General features: G+C 38.1%; 1 protein-coding gene across 2 annotated transcripts in view; it reads left to right on the plus strand.

Annotated features, from left to right (window-relative positions):
• SRGAP1 (SLIT-ROBO Rho GTPase activating protein 1) overlaps positions 1-17,633 on the plus strand; it is a 284,958-nt gene that overhangs the window by 187,936 nt on the left and 79,389 nt on the right. For both annotated transcript variants that reach the window (XM_049625895.1, XM_049625894.1), the window contains exons 5-6: positions 3,246-3,428; positions 3,886-4,014. In XM_049625895.1, coding sequence (XP_049481852.1) covers positions 3,246-3,428; positions 3,886-4,014 — 312 coding nt within the window. The remainder of the gene's footprint in view (positions 1-3,245; positions 3,429-3,885; positions 4,015-17,633) is intronic.

The raw sequence follows: 17,633 nt of genomic DNA on the forward strand, positions 1-17,633 counted from the left end.
TTTTAAATACAAAACACATTTAACTGCTGCCAACAGCTTACATTTTAAATAATGCAGTTTGTACTTGCATTCATTATCTGCAATTAGAGTTCTAAAAAGCTTTTAGTGTTTTTCTCCCCAACTTTTAAAATTCATTCATTGTCATTGCTAACATTTTAGAAAATAGTGGAAACCCTAAGTCACATTGGAAAACTGAACAAAGAAATTTCCTTCTGGAAATTACCATCAAACTAGGTAGAAAACCCTCAGCTATTGTACTGAACCACGTTATGATGGGATATTTACACCCTTTTCTTGCTAGTCTTAGGTCAAGAATGTTTTCCTTTTTGGGGCTTCTTGGTAGCTCACTCAGTTAAGCCTCTGACTCTTCATTTCGGCACAGGTCACGATCTTATGCTTTGTCGGATCAAGTCCCTCATCAGGCTCCACACTGACAGTGGGGAGCCTGCTTGGGATTCTTGGTCTCTCGGTCTCTCTCTCCCCACCCCCTCAAAATAAATAAATAAACATTTTTTTAAAAAGAGAATGTTTTTCTTTTAACCCAGGCTAGTTTATAAGTATCATCATGCTGGCAGCCAGCTCAGTGTCCTTAGTTCATAAGGCTTAGTTTCTGCAAATCACTTGGTTACGCTGGTCCTCAGCATCTAAATAAAGCAAGAGTTCAAGTCTTTTCTTCAGGATGTTTTTAAAATAAATAATTCTCAGCTACCCGAGGCTGTGTGGAATGCCTTTTCATCTATCTATGATGGAAGTCATATGTTCTCATTTCTTCCTGGGTATTAGCAAGAAGAATACAGTCAGCTAAGCAACTGTGTGTGTGTGTGTGTGTGTGTGTGTGTGTGCGCGCGAGCACGCGCGCATGTGTGTGTGCGTGTGTGTGTGTGAGAGAGAGAGAGAGAGATTTTTTTTTCACCCTCTCTTTAAAGATGTAATTGGAACCAGGACCCAAATGGTGTGTGGGTTTGCTTCAGGCAGGGTATACAAACAGAGCCAAGCCTAGAAATGCAAGGTGTGTAGTAAATTCATTGACCTCGCTGTTTGCCCAGCTGTAGGGTCACTCCCTTTTCATTCCCCAGCTGCCCAGCTGCTTCTTAATGCTATTTTATTTTTCTTTTAAACTGGAGTAACCAACGAAACTTTTCCTGGGCAGGTTTGGTAATTACTAAAAACAGACAACTTTGCAATTACACACAGCTCAGAGAAAGCTGCCATGCTTTGTATTTCAGCCCTTACTTTGTTCTTGTTCAACAATGCCTGTAATGTGATTTGCTAGCTTACCTTTTTAAGGAAAGACATTATCAGATTTTATGAAAATAAGTAAAAACTCTTCATTAACCCCATGTTTTCCTTTTCAAAAAGTCACCTTGGAAGTATGTATTAAGTTGAACCATAAGAAAGTGCTGACTTCCTACCTTCTATATAACCTACCGAAACAGCAATTTCATGTGCTTCAACCTAAGTAAATATATTGCGGTGAGGCTTCCGGTTCCCAAACTATTTTAAGATTCATCTTTTGAGATGAAAAAAATATCAAGTTCCTTACTTCAAAATCTCTTTAAATCTCTTCTTAACAACTACATTTTAGTTATAAAGGTGGCTCTGAATAACTTCTGGTTATTTACGAATGAAATAAAATCTATTTTATGTGGATGCAAATTTGACATAATTTATGGAAAAGTGCCACCACGGATAATTGGGTGCTAAATTCTGGTATGTTCCTTGATACGTCCATGGCATTGGAGTCCTACTGTGATATGTTGTTTCTTTTAAGGAGTATAAATGTGCTTAAAGTCAACAAGTTTCAGAATTGGCCCAGACGTCTGACTCTACTTATAAATAGCAGATTGAAATTATATTGGAAAACTGTGATTTTTAGGTAAAATCTTTGAAAATCTAAAAAAACAAGGATTATATACAGATATAATAGATACTATAAGAGTAAATATACTTATTTATTACTTGAGAAAATGTTTGTTAAGCATCTCTGTTTTCTAAATGCTTTGGAAAATAACTATACAGATCACTTTTTTTCAGATTGGCAGAGTATTAAATAGGAAGTTTGTGTCAAAACTTCCAAAATGTGCAGATTGTCTAACTGTAATTCTCTGAAAATGTACCATAGGAAATATAATTTTGTGCATAAATATTTCTGTAACTAATATAATCAAAATGTTTAAAGATTCAAATTTTATTTTAACAAAAATTTTAGTTGAGAATTGTTTGTGTAAGTTTACAACATACATGGAAAGGATACATTAAAAACTTTATTTTCTATATATTCCTAAAGTTATTAAAATGCAACTTAGGTGTATCATTTATAAAACAAGAAATAGGATACATATAAAGGGTTTCAGCACAGCTTTCTTTATAAAGCAAAAAGTTGAAATATCCTAAAATGTTCAACAATTGGAAATTAGTCAAGCTGTGTCCCAGTCATATAAAAAAATATTATACAGTCCTTAAAAATATTTTTAGAAGAACATTTAGTGTTATAGAAAAGTGTTCTGATCTGTCAAATGAAAAGAGGATATAGAAGATTAAAAATTGTTAACACAGTATGGTACAAATGTTTTAAAAGGAGAAACGTGTCATTTTCAAGTAAAGAAGTGTGTGTGTCTGTGTGTTTTCATAGGAAAAAGACCCAAGTGGCTGGACCAAAAATCTTAACAGTGGTTATCTCTGTGTGCTTTTTATATTTTCTTTTTTGTGTCATATGTTTTCTGCATTGAACATAAAGTATTTGTGGTCAGAAAAACAATTATTTTTAACTATGTATGTACGAACTTTAATATTTCCATTTTGTATTTTGACAAGTAGATTTTATACAAAAAAACTGTTTAGTAAAATCTGTGCTAATTTGGAGTTTTTTATAATTCCAAGGTTGGGGTAAAATTTATCCATGAATAATGGTTTATTCTGCAGATTAATAATGCAGAGATTTTAGAGAAGACTTTTAAGCTTAAGGGAACTTTTCAAGCGCACTGAAAGCATGTGTAAGATTCTGTAAATCACTTTTTCATCAAAGCCTATCCCCTAAGTGCCTCTTCCTGGCAGGTGAATTTGCATATTTCTCCTTGCTTTATGTAGACGCAATCGTCCATAATTCATCTGTTTGACTAGCAATCTGGCTCTCCCCCTGCCAGTTGGAAGGTGATATTTTTAACGTATTCCTCATATAATGGCTTCCATTCACTCTCTGAGTTATAGACAGGCATCTTGTAACAATTTGGGTCACATTTTCACAGGTGATGAAAACATACCATATGTATCATGCAGAGAGCATCAGTGCAGAGAGCAAGCTGAAAGAGGCTGAGAAACAAGAAGAAAAGCAAATTGGAAGATCCGGTGACCCGGTCTTTCATATTAGACTAGAAGAGAGACATCAGCGGCGAAGCTCTGTAAAGAAAATTGAGAAAATGAAAGAAAAAGTAAGTAAAAACATTACAGAGCCTTTCTGTCCTCACTTGAGGTGACAGTACTAAGAACCTCATTGAGGTGACAGTTGCAGTAACTGATAGACACACATTATAAATTGTGAAATGACACACATTTCCTCCAACAGGAATGAAAAATTTTTTAAAAATATAAAAATCATGTAATAACAGCTGGGCATCATTTAGTATTGAATGCCAAGTATTCAGTACACAATGTGGAGAACTTGAATATTAACAAAGAGATTTCATTGCAAATGGTCCTGAAGCTCAAATACATACTTGGGTACTTTTAGTTCTTTAAATCAGTTTCAAAATGTACTTTTCTCAGAGGACTTCAAAGTTCATTTGTATATGTAGAATACATTGTTCAAATTAATAGAAAGTCATGTATGTTTCTGTGACTAAGTGACTTTGTTCTCTTTCCCAATACCTGGACCTTCTTCATTTCCAGAGACAAGCAAAGTATTCGGAAAATAAACTAAAATCAATTAAGGCACGGAATGAGTATCTCTTAACCCTTGAAGCAACCAATGCCTCGGTTTTCAAGTATTATATTCATGATCTTTCAGATTTAATTGACGTAAGTACTTGAAATTTTTATGTTTTCCATATTTTTTTTTTAACTTTTTTGAACTTATTTATTTTTTTTAGTGATCTCTACGCCCGTACGCCCAATGTGGGACTTGATCACTAACGAGAGTGATCACTCACTCTTTCAGGGCGCCTGGATGGCTCAGTTGGTTAAGTGTCTGACTCTCCAGTTTGGCTCGGGTCATGATCTCATGGTTTGTGAGTTTGAGCCCAGCATCAGGCTCTGCATCAGCACAGAGCCTGCTTGGGATTTTCTCTCTCCATCTCTCTCTCTGTCAAAATAAATAAATAAACTTAAAAAAAAAAAAAAAAAAAGAGAGAGAGTCATTCACTCTTCCAACTGAGCCAGCCAGGCACCCCTATGTTTTCCATATTGAGATGTAATTAGCAATTGAAATACCGTCATTTCTGAAACCGGTGTTATTTTATGTAATACTTAGAAGGAAAAAATGCTGCCAGTTAAACTGTACATGTCGATTCTAAGATGCATGTGAAAAAGTGTGCATCCCAAAACGAATAGAAAGCAAATTATTAAGTTCTGTGAAGCTATGAATGCCTGGTAAACTCAGCTGGGAAGGGGACCTACTCATCTTTAAATTATGCGATGGCACAACCCTAAATGCATTCGTTGATTCCAAATACATTTCCTGGTTATTAGGGCGCCTGGGTGGGTCAGTTGGTTAAGCGTCCAACTTCGGCTCAAGTCATGATCTCATGGTTCATGGGTTCGAGCCCCGCATCGGGCTATGTGCTGACAGCTCAGAGCCTGGAGCCTGCTTCAGATTCCGTGTCTCCCTCTCTCTCTGTCCTTTACTCGCTCACACTCTGTCTCTCTCCTCCTGAAAAATAAATAAACATTAAAAAAAAAATACATTTCTTGGGCCCCACTATTGTGAGATGCTGAGGCTTTGACAAACATATACACTTGTTTTTCCTTTTTTAAGTTTTTATTTTAATTCAAGTTAACGTACAATATTCTATTAATTTAAAGTGTATGGTATTATGATTTAACAGTTCCGTACACCACTCTGTGCTCATTACAAGTGCATTCCTTAATTTCTATCACCTATTTTACCCATCCCCCACCCCCAAGCATATACACTTCTTCAGGAATGGAAAGTGGAAAATACAGATACTAAGCAAATGACGACACGCATGATAGCTTTGTTACTAGTTGTGGTAAATACTGTAAGCAAAATAGAGTGGAGAGAAACCACGTTTATAAATTTATCTAACGCTATACTTTCCATCTGAGGATATGCTATGAAAAGCGGTAATGGGGCTCATTCCAAACCCTCTAAGTCTATATGCACTGTTAGGTTCATGCAGTGATTACTGCTGTGACTTCCCATCTGCATCATGCTTTCATTCAGAAAACCTGCGCTGAGTAGCACGGTCACTGTGCCAACACTGTAGGAGACCACAGAGGTGACACAGACAGAAATCCCAGTCTAAAAACACACATATCTGCAAATAAAAGAAAAAAAACGATGTCGTAAGAAAAGCACAGATGAACTGATAGAGGTTCACAGAGTTTCCTGCTGGGAACTTTATTCATGTGCTGCTTTGTATTGATTGAATTCAACAATTTAAAGATGATAAAAATTTTTCCTATGGCTCCTAGTAGATCTACAATAGGTTAAAGCAACTTTATTTATTTCAATTTAAGTCTCATGGAGTTAGCTATTTTAGAGCCACAGTTTGGGACTTCTGCAAAAAAATTGCTAAGTAAGGGAATTATTTTTTTTAGTTTATTAACACTGATGTACTTTATATATATATATATGAAGTTTGTTTATTTTGGGGAGTGAGCAAGCAGGAGAGGGGCAGACACCTTCGAGAGAGGGAGAGAAAGAGAATCCCAGGCGAGCTCTGCACTGTCAGATGCTTAACCGACTGAGCCACCCAGGCACCCCTGATGTGCCTTTTCTTTTTTCAATTTGAGTCTAAAAGCAGTTTTATCTCCTACTGTCATAATTTCTTTATACAGAACCCTTTAGTAATAAAACCAGGAAAAACTTTTTTCTCTTCCTTTCTTACAAGTATTTTAATCAAGTAATTAATTTTCTTATGGCACTCTGATGAAAGGAATTTTTTTTCTTCTAGACTTCTAGGTTTTCTGAATAAAAATGAATGATTTTATGGCCCCTGTTTTCAAACTTAGATTTGTAAGAATTCTGCAAAGTATATAGAATATAGAGCTAATTCTTTGTAACTATTCCACTTGCTTATTTTTTTGGTTTAGGGCTTATTTTTGGAGTACTTGGCTAGGCCCAAATGAGTTTAACGCAAGGAAAGGTCTCCATATATTGAAAAGTATTTCTTTAACACCTGCAGGGTACCAAGCACTCTTCTTGACAGCGGGGATCCAGCAATGAACAAAACAAAAGTCCCTGTCTTCATGGAGTTTATGTAGTCATTAAGGAGTCAGCTCATAAACATATTTACATGCACACACACATTATATAGTAGTGACAGTGCCATTAATAAAACCACCATCAGTCTACTTCTTTTGATGGTATTCAGGAAAAGCCTGGTATTTGAGCAGAGAAGTGAGCTGGAGAGCCCTATGCCTATATGGGGAAGGAATCCCTCATACAGAAGGACTGGTAAGGCTCAAGGTATAGAGGCAGTGACTTGTTTGGCAAGCTGAAGATGCTCAAGAAATAGCAAACAACGGAGTAAGTGAGGAGGAAGGTTCTGGAAGAGAATGTAGACAGAAACCCAATTACTTAGGGTCTTTTGGACAGGAAAAGGGGTTTAGATTGTGTTCTGAGTGTGGCGGGAAGCCATTGAAGGGTTTTACTCAGGGAAGTGACATCACATAGTTGACATTTTGAAGACTCATTCTGGCATCTGGGTGGAAAGCAGACTGAGGCGGGTGAGGAAGACAAGAGTGAAAACAGCGAGCTGTATCTAGAATCTTTTGCCATTGTCCAGGCTAGAGATGGTGCTGACTTGGACTGGCATAGTAGCAGTAAACCTGTGAGTAGTTGGTTGGATTCAAAATATATTGAAAGTAGAGCTAGTAAGAATTTGATATAGTAGTTGGAAAGAAGGATAAACAGGACTCCAGGTTCAGGTCCTGAGTAACTAGGTTAACAATGGTGCTTTTTACTGAGTTGGGGACCCTGGAGAGAAGTGGGTTGAAGGGCGGGGAGCCCTAGTTCTGTTACATATAGTAAGATTGAGATAGCCATCGGCCATCTGTGTGGCGATGTGCGGTAGCATTCTCAGTACTATGGGCATGTATAGGACAGGATTAACATTTCAGGAAAGTCACATTCACTTGTGGGGAAATAGGTTCTACTTACATAAATGGGTTAGAAAAAAGCTTAGGGTGGAAAGCTGCCACCACGGGGTGAAAAACGCCCAAAGTTAGCTGCCGAGATATTGTAACGGGATCATGAGTACTTTCCATCCGACACCAATGTACTATATTGTACTTTGATCACAAACCCCACTTGCCCCCCAGACCCTTTGCTTCTTACACAAGTTAATGATTGCTGTCTGATTGTTTTCTCCGTGTCCACGTGTGTAAGGTCTTGTTTTCTCATGTTCACCATGTGGGTAATATCTTGCGAGCTCAGTAAATACAGAGCCGAAACCCCTGTTCAGGGCTCTTGTCCCCAACCGGACATTAGCCTCTCGTATTCAATTCTGCATCCGCTCTCTTGAGGGACGGGAGAGAACTCCAGATTCAGTCTGCGACAGTCACTGTCGTGGATATTTATAGAGCTCTTAGTCTGTGACAGGCAGGTTTCTACACATAATCTCACCAATTCATCACAAACCTCATGAGGTAAATACTATTTTCTACATTTTATAGATTAAAGCATTGAGGCTTAGGCCAGATAGCTTGTCGAAGGTTACACAGTTAGGAGGTATGATAGGCTTCAAACTCAGACATTTAACCTCCAAACTAATTAACTCTGATGTAAATAAGTAATGGTTAAATATATCAGGTAATTTTCAATTTTAAGAAAGGATGGACTTTTAAAAGATCAGCCTTGGGGCGCCTGGGTGGCTTGGTCGGTTGGGCGTCCGACTTCGGCTCAGGTCATGATCTCACGGTCCGTGAGTTCGAGCCCCGCGTCGGGCTCTGTGCTGACAGCTCAGAGCCTGGAGCCTGTTTCAGATTCTGTGTCTCCCTCTCTCTCTGCTCCTCAACTGTTCATGCTCTGTCTCTCTCTGTCTCAAAAATAAATAAACGTTAAAAAAATTTTTTTTTAAAAAATAAAAGATCAGCCTTAAATTTAAAATGTGAGTAATTCTCAGGGTGCCTGGCTTGCTCAGTTGGTTAAAGCATCCAACTTCAACTCAGGTCATAATCTCACAGATCTTGGGTTTGAGCCCCACATTGGGCTCTGCACTGACAGTGCGGACAGAGCCTGCTTGGAATTCGTTCTCTCTCTCTCCCTCTCTCTCCCTCTCTCTCCCTCACTCCCCCTCTCTCTCTTTCTTTCTCTCTCTGTCCCTCCCCCCCCCCCCCTTTCAAAAAAATAATAAATTGTGAGTAATTCTCAAATAATACAACTTCATTACGAATTTTGAAAGAAATAAGAAATGGGTTTGTTGTCATATTCAATTGAAGTTGAATCCTCTCAGTAAAAATTATGCATTCATTGACTCATCTTTGAGGCAGAGTGTGAATGTATATGTTCCAAAATGGCTGCTTATTTTGTAGGAATGCAATTTGCATATATAGTGGTGATCCTAAAAACCATTAAGCTTGACCCTTACTGATGAAAAAGAAACAGAATGATGATTATGCAGAGGCATCTAGAATCCTTTATGCTTTGCGAGCTTATGTAGCAAAATCACTTTTGTAGTGAGCTATCTAATAATTATTGGAAGAGTTGTGAATACCTCTAGTGAGGAAAAAGTCAAGACATTTTTAATGCATAACATTTTATATATGAAATGACATGGAAGATGCTAAATGTATCTTTACTGAATCAAAGCATTGTAAATAATTAAGAATTCAAGTTGAGACCTTTTTTATATATTCCTCCCTTCGTTCTATTTGTGTCAATAATATGTCTCTTCTCTTATTAATTTCCTACACTAGACCGTGATGAATGGATCTATTGGTATAAAACAGTCATACACATTTCCCATAGAATTTGTATTTTGAAACAGTCTCTTATTATTACAGAATTAGTACATGTACTTTGTAGAAAATTAGAAAAAATTACATGCAAAAATAGCATGATCACATTCTTACCACCCCAGATCATCACTGCTAAAATGTAGACTTTTTTTGTGTCCACATACACATTTTTATACCAGAAGAGTATGAAAGCATATTTTTTATACGGCTTTTTAACCTACTTTTTTCAGTAATCTCCATCTATCCATTTCAGAAAATTTTCCGTTTAGGAAAATTTTAACTCCTCTAATGGCCAGACCATATTCCTAGACCCCCCCAAAAACATTTTATAGCTAGTGTGTCTAGCCTAGACCAAATTTAGGATCACACATTGCATCTGGGTGATGTGTTCCTTTGGTTTTTGTTTTTTTTTTTTTTTTAATCTAACAAAGCCCCTATTGAGGAGACATGGACAGTTGTTCCTCAGAACACCTCAGCTTCTGGATTTGTGTCCATTCGTTATGGTGTCAGTTAACCTGTTTCTCTATTCCCTGCATTTCCTACAAAGTAAATGTTATATAAAGTCTTGATAAATTCAAGTTAAGCACTTTGCAGCAGATTACACTGTAGGTTATGTTGCTGTGTCTTACGTAGATACGTAACAACATCTGATTAAACCACCAGTAATGATGCTAAAATTGATCACTGGCTTGGGGTAATGTGACTCTGATGGCTCCATCAGAGTTAAGTGTTTTCCCCTTGCAACAAACAGGGTATTCTAAAACTTCTTGAATTTAGAGCCTGTTAATTTGGAAGTATACTTATTTTTGGTTAGCAAAATGCTTTTTTTTTAAATTTTGAGAGAGAGTGCACAGAGGAAGTGGAGGGACAGAGAGAGAATCCCAAGCAGGCTCTGTGCTGCCAGTGCAGAGCCAAATCTTAGAACTCTGTCCCACAAGCTGTGAGATCACGACTTGAGCCAAGATCAAGAGTTATGCCCAGCCAACCGACTGAGCCAGCCAGGTGCCCCCAAAATGCTTCTTTAGAGTTCAAATTAATTATGTAAATGAAAGGGCCGCCTGGCTGGCTCAGTCCGAAGAGCATGCGATTCTTGACCTCATGGTTGTGCATTCGAGCCCCACATTGAATGTAGAGATTACTTAAGTAAATAAACCTTTAAAAAAGTGTTGTAAATTAAAGAATAACATATTTTTAGGCACTTCAGATTAATCACTTTTCACATGTACTGTTTGAAACCCTATTCAATGGAATCCTCTTTTATTAATTACTACAGTTCTAAAAAATCTAATGTAACACTTTGATAGACTAGTTCAAGTCTTTTCTGTGTATTTGAAGATAATATAATGTTTTTTTACAAATATATTTAATAATTCCAATTTGTCTATTTTTTATAAACTTCACCTTCACCTACCACTGTTAGTTTGAATTAATATACCGTTGTCTCTATCTCTCTGAGAAGTGGCTATCGATGTGGAAGCATTCTATTTCTAAGTAATAGCTATTGGATTTCTTCTGGAATTTATTTTTAATCTTAAATTCTCCGTTGTGCTTTGTTGCAATTATTAACTTAATTTTGTGATGAACTCTACCCTGCAAACAACACTTCTATAAATTTAGTATGTAAATGAACTTGATCAAATTCAAACTAACAATGTAAGCTATCAGACCTCTAAAGTTTATCGAAGGTAATATAATGAAGAAAATGATGGCTCAGTTGTTAACCAAGTATTAGTTCAACTGGAAATATTTGAATCTAGTATACCAAACAAGGTTTAGACATTTGTGGGTACTGCAAATACAGTTATCTCTAGGGAGAAGGGATGAGGTGATTTAGGAGAGGAATTTGGAGACTTTAAAAGCAGTATATATGTTTCACACTTTTCCGTAAGTATGCCACATTTTATATTTAAAAAAAGAAAAAAGTAAAATATGATGAAAGCATGCCTTAAGTATTAATGTAAAGCATACCAATGCACTTATACTTTCCAGTCTTACAATATTATGATTTTTCTTTTCATAGAGCTCTGAGTAGTCTTCTTTTGTACAAAGCTTATCTACTGGGTAGTTGTGGTTTCTATTTCTGAGATCTTTAATGTGGAACAAAAATGCTCTGGATATTTAGTGTTTTCACAATGTTGCATTTGGCACAACTTTTGCCTAATTTGGTATCAATTTTGTTTACTCTTAAATCTTTTTTTTTTAATTTTGTTAATGTTTATTATTTATTTTTGAAAGAGACAGAGCATGAGTAGGGGAGGGACTGAGAGAGAGAGACAGACAGACAGACAGACAGACAGAATCCAAGGCAGGCTCCAGGCTCTGAGCTATCAGCGTGGAGCTCGATGTGGGGCTCAAACCCATGAACCGTGAGATCATGACCAGAGCCAAAGTTGAACCCTTAGGTGCCACCCAGTCACCTATTATACCACCCAGGCTCCTTTAATACCTATTTTAGTAGATTTATAATATTTAATAAATTTATAATAAATACAAATTGCACATATTTTACAATCGGCTGGGAAACATATAGATGAATTGTTGGAGAAAAAATGTACAAGAGTATTAAAGAGCACCTACTGGCTGTGTGTGTTCACAGTGGCCTTGGTCTTGGTCACTGTGCTTCGGAGCAGAAGTAGACAAACTTTTTCTGAAAGGGACTAGATAGTAAATACTTAAGGCCTTGTGAGTCATATGGTCTCTGTCGCAATTACCGTAGTGCAAAAGCAGTCATAGATAAGTAAGCAGTTGGGTGTGGTTATGTTGCAATCAAACTTTATTGACCACATCCAGCCCTTGGGCTAGATTTAATCCACTGGCCATAGCTTGCTGACCTATGATTGAGAGAATGAACTGTTAGTTAATCCAGAGTGTCACTTAAGCAGAAGACTGTTTAAGATGGTTTCTCCCCTGAAAGTCCTAAGTAAATTTTCGTTTGTAGAGTAACAATCTCTTAGCTTGAAATCAGGTAGCAAATGGAATATAGTTAATTTCACAACAATAAAGGATGTTTATTATGTTACTTTAAGCATAAATGTAAATTATAAGAAATATATTATAAATATTGTTATAAGGAATATATTGTAAATATTGGCCAAAGGAAATTTAATTGGTTTGGGAGAATAAAGGCATAATTATAAAGGAAAATAGATTGTAGTTTTATAAATAAAAGATTTCACATAATGATCATTAGTATCCCCAACAATAAGTGCAAAAAAGACTGTAACTGGGGCACCTGGGTGGCTCATTCAGTTAAGCTTCTCCCACTTGGTTTCAGCTCCGGTCATGATCTTGTTTGTGGTCGTGGGATCAAGCCCCATGTCAGGCTTTACTCTGGGTGTGGAATGTGCATGGGATTCTCTCCCTCTCCCTCTGCTCCTCCCCTGCTTGCTCTTGTGCACACACATGCACACACTCTCCTCTCTCTCTCTCTCTCTCAAAAAAAACAAAACAAAACAAAACAAAAAAACAAGAAAACAAAAGACTGTAACTAATTCTGTTATAATTGGGATGCATTGCAACCCAGAAGTAAAATCCTGCAGGCAACAAATATTTGTAATTGAATGTAGAGATTTTCAAGTGATTATGATTTGCTAAGAGAAAAGAGAGGAGAGTACAAGTCTCATTTCCCATAATACCTAGATCTGTAATCAAATTCAGCCTTCTGTATATCTGGAATTCTTAAAAAATTTTTTAATGTTTATTTTTGAGAGAGAGAGAGAGAGAGAGAGAGCACGAGCATGAGCGTGGGAGGGGCGGAGAGGGAGGGAGACAAAGAATCTGAAGCAGGCTCCAGGCTCTGAGCTGTCAGCACAGAGCCTGAGGCAGAGCTCGAACCCCTAGGCCGTGAGATCATGACCTGAGTGGAAGTCGGACGCTTAACCAACTGAGCCACCCAGGTGCCCCTATATCTGGAATTCTTAAAACAACTGGTGATGTGGCCTCTTTCAGTCCATCCTCAAAAGGTATTCAGAGGAACACAGTCCTCAACAGTAGAGGTACTTTCCATTGGTACTTTGTCCCATGGCTCCTGCCCGGTAATAATAAAGTATTTGTCATCTTTTGGTATAGTTTCACAGTTTCAAATTACTCCCTGTAAAAGTTTGCAGGTCACCTTGTCATATGAAGGATAAATCTTTGTTACTCTTATGGAATACTGCAACAGAATAATCCCCTCCTGCAACTAATTTTCCTGGTAAAGATATCTGTCATGTATTTTATTAGCCATTTATACAGAATGAAATTGAAATTAGATTACATCATATACTGCATGTCGTGTTTACTTTATCATTTTTAAGTAATCCTCTGTCCTAAAGCTTTTAGCCTTATCCTTTTGTCTCTAGAGACATGTGTTTAATTAAAAAGCAGCTTATTCAGAGTTCAGATTTTTCTTAGTTTGACGTATGCCCACACATAATAGTATTAAGATTTATCCATGAAAACCTGCCAAATTGGAATACTGCAGCCCCCATTTGGCCTGAACTCCTATTAGGAAGATGATAGAGAGATCATGGTAAATGGGTTAGGATAGTGTAGTTATCATGTGAACTGATTTGTGTGTTTTTATCCTTTTGTGATTGAAAGGGGATTTAAAAACTGAAATGGGTTAGATGACTAAAGTAGATGGCTTTAAAAGTTCCTTCCAGTGGAGATGCCGTGGGCTTTGTTAAAGGAAACTGCACCCGCCTGTTTTCCACCTGCAGCACAGGCTGCTCTAAGTCTCTAGGGCTGGTTCCATCTTGGCTGTGAATGTTGAAAGTCGCCTAAGGCATGGTCCTTGGCTTTCTACCTCTTGGTCCCTTGCCCTGATGGCTGCTGGATTTCTGTCACCAGTCCTGATCATCTTGCAGGGCTTCAGATTTGTATCCAACTGCCTTCTGGACTACTCTGACCAGATGCCTAATGGGCATCTTGAACATGTCGTACGCTCAGCTTTTTATCTCCGTTTCCCCTTTCATCGTCATCATTCTCCATTCACATAACTTTTTCTCATCCATTTTTTACACTTTAGCAAGTGGCACGCCTTTCCACCCATTTGCGTAAACCAAAAACTCAGTTCTCTCATTTCTCACATATAAATGCATCGGCAAATCCTGTCATCTGTACCTCCTAAATATCCCAAATCTTGCTATTTCTTGCTGCTTGTGCTGTCTCCTAGACGAAGCTCTTCATCTCCTGCCTACACTTAGCTTTCTAAGATGTTACCCATCTTCCACTTAAGACCTTCTAATCAGTAATCCATTCCCCTCCCAAGCAGCCAGAGTATTAAATATAAGCCAGACCTGTTGATACCTATTTAAAATTCTCGAAAGGCTTCCCATTGTTTTTAGAATAAAATCTAAACTATTCACCAAGACCTTATGTGAACTGGCGCCCACCTGCCACTCCGTGTCATCTTTTGCAACTTCCTCTTTAGTCACCATATGCTTTGGGTACATTGGCCTCTCTATTCCCCAGACTCCTGTAAACTTTTTCCTGCCCGGGCCCTTTCTACTCATTGTCTAGGACACTCTTCCAGAGCTTTGCAGATTCCTTCTTTTCATTCATGTTGCACCCAGCTGCCCTGTATAAAAGACCCACACCCTTTCCCCCAGCACTCCCTAGTTCTCTGTCTTCTCCATAGCATTTACCACCTGACCTATTTATCTGGGCTTGCTTTGTTCTCTCTCCTTCTTTGTGATTTGATTCAGGGTGGTTACAGAGATTTGTCCTGGAGATAAAATTGCATCTGGTGGCAGCTCCTCTGAGGAAAATAATTGCCCATGGAGCGGGACATGTATTAGGCCACAAAGGATTATTGGTCCTGCTCAGTGGCTCAAGCATATGCAACCTCCATTCTCCTCCTGTTTCCTACTTTGTATCCATTTCAGTGTACCATTTTGACATTTTTGTTGCACAGAAGAAACTCAAAACAAGTTTTGCTAAATGCGTGGCTGAGGTTATTAAAGCACAGCAAGAATTAAATTGTCAGCTCTTTATGGACCATCAGGAACCCAGACATGAGAGCAGGTGTGCAAAAGTTGCCTGTAGAATTTTAATCATCCAGTTCAGTCCCACAAGATGCCCATCTCTCACAAAACAAGTTTGTGGTTTCTGAGGTGAAGTACTGAATAGTAAGAGAGAGGAAAATAGTAAGGGACAAAGATAATTTATTCAGAAGAAATCAACTTTCTTCATTTGACATCTGAAAAAACTGTGAACTTACCTATTTCTGGTCCTGGGTTATGTGAAAACTGTTTTTGCAATTGTTTGCTCAGGTTGCACTACTGTAGAAAGACTCAAAGTAAGAGGTAGACCAAGTCTTTACCCAATACCCAGGACTCTGGAATGGTCAAAGTCAAAGCTTATTAATTAAAAAGCCAGAGATGGGACCCAGGACAAAAGATCAAGGAAGCCTCTCTGGTGGGGGCAGGAATGATGAAGTTAAGGTAGAATACTTCTGCAGAAGAGTTCCTTCTCTCTCCATTCTCATGACACCTGCAGTCACCTAGGAGCTTGGGGCTGCCCTGTGAATGATATTGGCTATTACTATTCCAAAAACACGTGTAGGACTTGTTTCCTTTGGAGTGCCATTATCTTCACTCCCATCTAGGACCAAACTTCTGCCCAGTAGGGCTTCTCATGTCCTAAGAGTTTATATAAACAAATTCTCTCCCTGAATAGCTGGGATCCATTTATACCTGACTGTATAACCACCAAGTATATATATCAGCCAACCTCTCAGCCTTTGGAGCAAGATGAAGTGTTTGTCACAGTTCTCAAAACCTGGATTTCATCTTTACTTCTGATACTATTTGCAACCCTTTTGCCTAAAGAAGCTAGCTTACTGTGGTGATTTAGACTAATACCTAGTGGGATATATCTTGACAGCTCTTAGGATATTAGAAAACGAATTCTCTTCTACTTCCAACACTCTTTCCTTCCCCAATTTTAATCCATAATTTTATGTGTCCATTCAGGTTTCCACCCATCAGAACAGCACTGTTCTGTTTTCATGAAATATCTTACTGGTTTCTTATGTATTTTCATCATGAAAGGCACTTGGGTTATAACTCAACTCTTTGTGCAGAAGCTGGCTTTTCTTATCGTCATTAATAATTCATAAGCTCCATAGAATTACTTGAGGCCTTTTAACCAAGTATCGTGAATCTTAACATATCCAGTGTCATTTAGCTTCCAGTTTAGAAAAGAGACAATTCTGTGACTGGCTTTGCTGTCTCAGGAGACCTTGAAAGGGAATTTTATTGTTTCTTTTAAAGTCCAGGGTGCGTGAAAAACCTAGAGCATAGACAATGCTGCGTATCAGAAGTAACAGAAGCATGCTAATTAAGTGATCTTCTAGACTGATAAGCTCCCTAGGGATCAGAGAAGGCTCTCGTCCACCAAGTTCATCACAGAAGCCTCCATGGTGAGGTATAGCATTCAAAATCCAGAAGACACCTGGGGAGTCCTTCTGGATTGGGTGTGAAGTCACACGCATACTTCTCCCCAGCCTCTTAGGAAACCGCAGCTGAAAGCCAGCCTGCCTTACTAGGTCCAGACCTACCAAATCCACCTGGCCCCAGTTGGATGCGGAAGCATGCACCGTGCTTTCCTAACTTTGATATTTACTCCCCCAAAGAAGCAACTCTTAGAAATTTGAGTTTAAGTCTGGGACTAATACAAACTTAACATGTATTTTTCAGAACTCTACCTCAATTAGGTAGTTGGAGGTTGAATTTCTTTATTTTTTCTTTCTCTTTTCCCCTTGCTCTTCCTTTCTCTGTTGAAAAGACACTTGGTTTGTGTGGAGGGTGCTTTTCTCTAAGTTGTTTCTTCCTCTTAATATCAATTTTCCATGAACTCCCACTGAGATCAGTACTCCTAAAATAAAGCACCTTCATTATAATCAAGCTGAATCTGTCTTCTTTCAGAATAGTGGTATGTTTTGAAGCACAAGTACATTTCAAAGAAATGAGGCCGTTTCCTTTCCTAATTCCTGTTTTCACAAGATGAGGTATTACTGAAAGGTGGAATAATTTTTTGGTCCCTCTGATGTGTATAAAACGGCTACACAGAACCTTTATGGATTTTGAGGCGCAAAAGGAATAAAAGAGGACTTTGTTCTTCTGAAACTAGAATTTTTTAATTAACTGAAGATCATTCTCTGTATTTGAGTGCAGCCGATTCCGCTAGAAATGTATCAATGATGAGACTGCTGCATTTCACAACTGCATTCTGCTTGCATTTGTAAATGTGACATAGCATTTTTCTGATTTTTTAAATCAAATAATATTTAATCAAGGATATTCTCTTGCCCACTAGTAGAAATAACCACCAATGGACAGGGTTACAGTCCCTTTTATTTATTTATTTTTTTTTTGAGAGAGAGAGAGAGATAGAGGGCACAAGTGAGCAAGGGGCAGAGAGGCACAGGGAGAGAGAAAGAAGGGGGGCTCAACTGAAGCGGGGTTTGTGTTCATCCAAAGTGGGGCTCATGCTCACCCCAAACGGCTCAA

The sequence above is a fragment of the Panthera uncia genome, chromosome B4 (genome assembly GCF_023721935.1).
Source record: "Panthera uncia isolate 11264 chromosome B4, Puncia_PCG_1.0, whole genome shotgun sequence".
NCBI classification, from domain to species: Eukaryota; Metazoa; Chordata; class Mammalia; order Carnivora; family Felidae; genus Panthera; species Panthera uncia.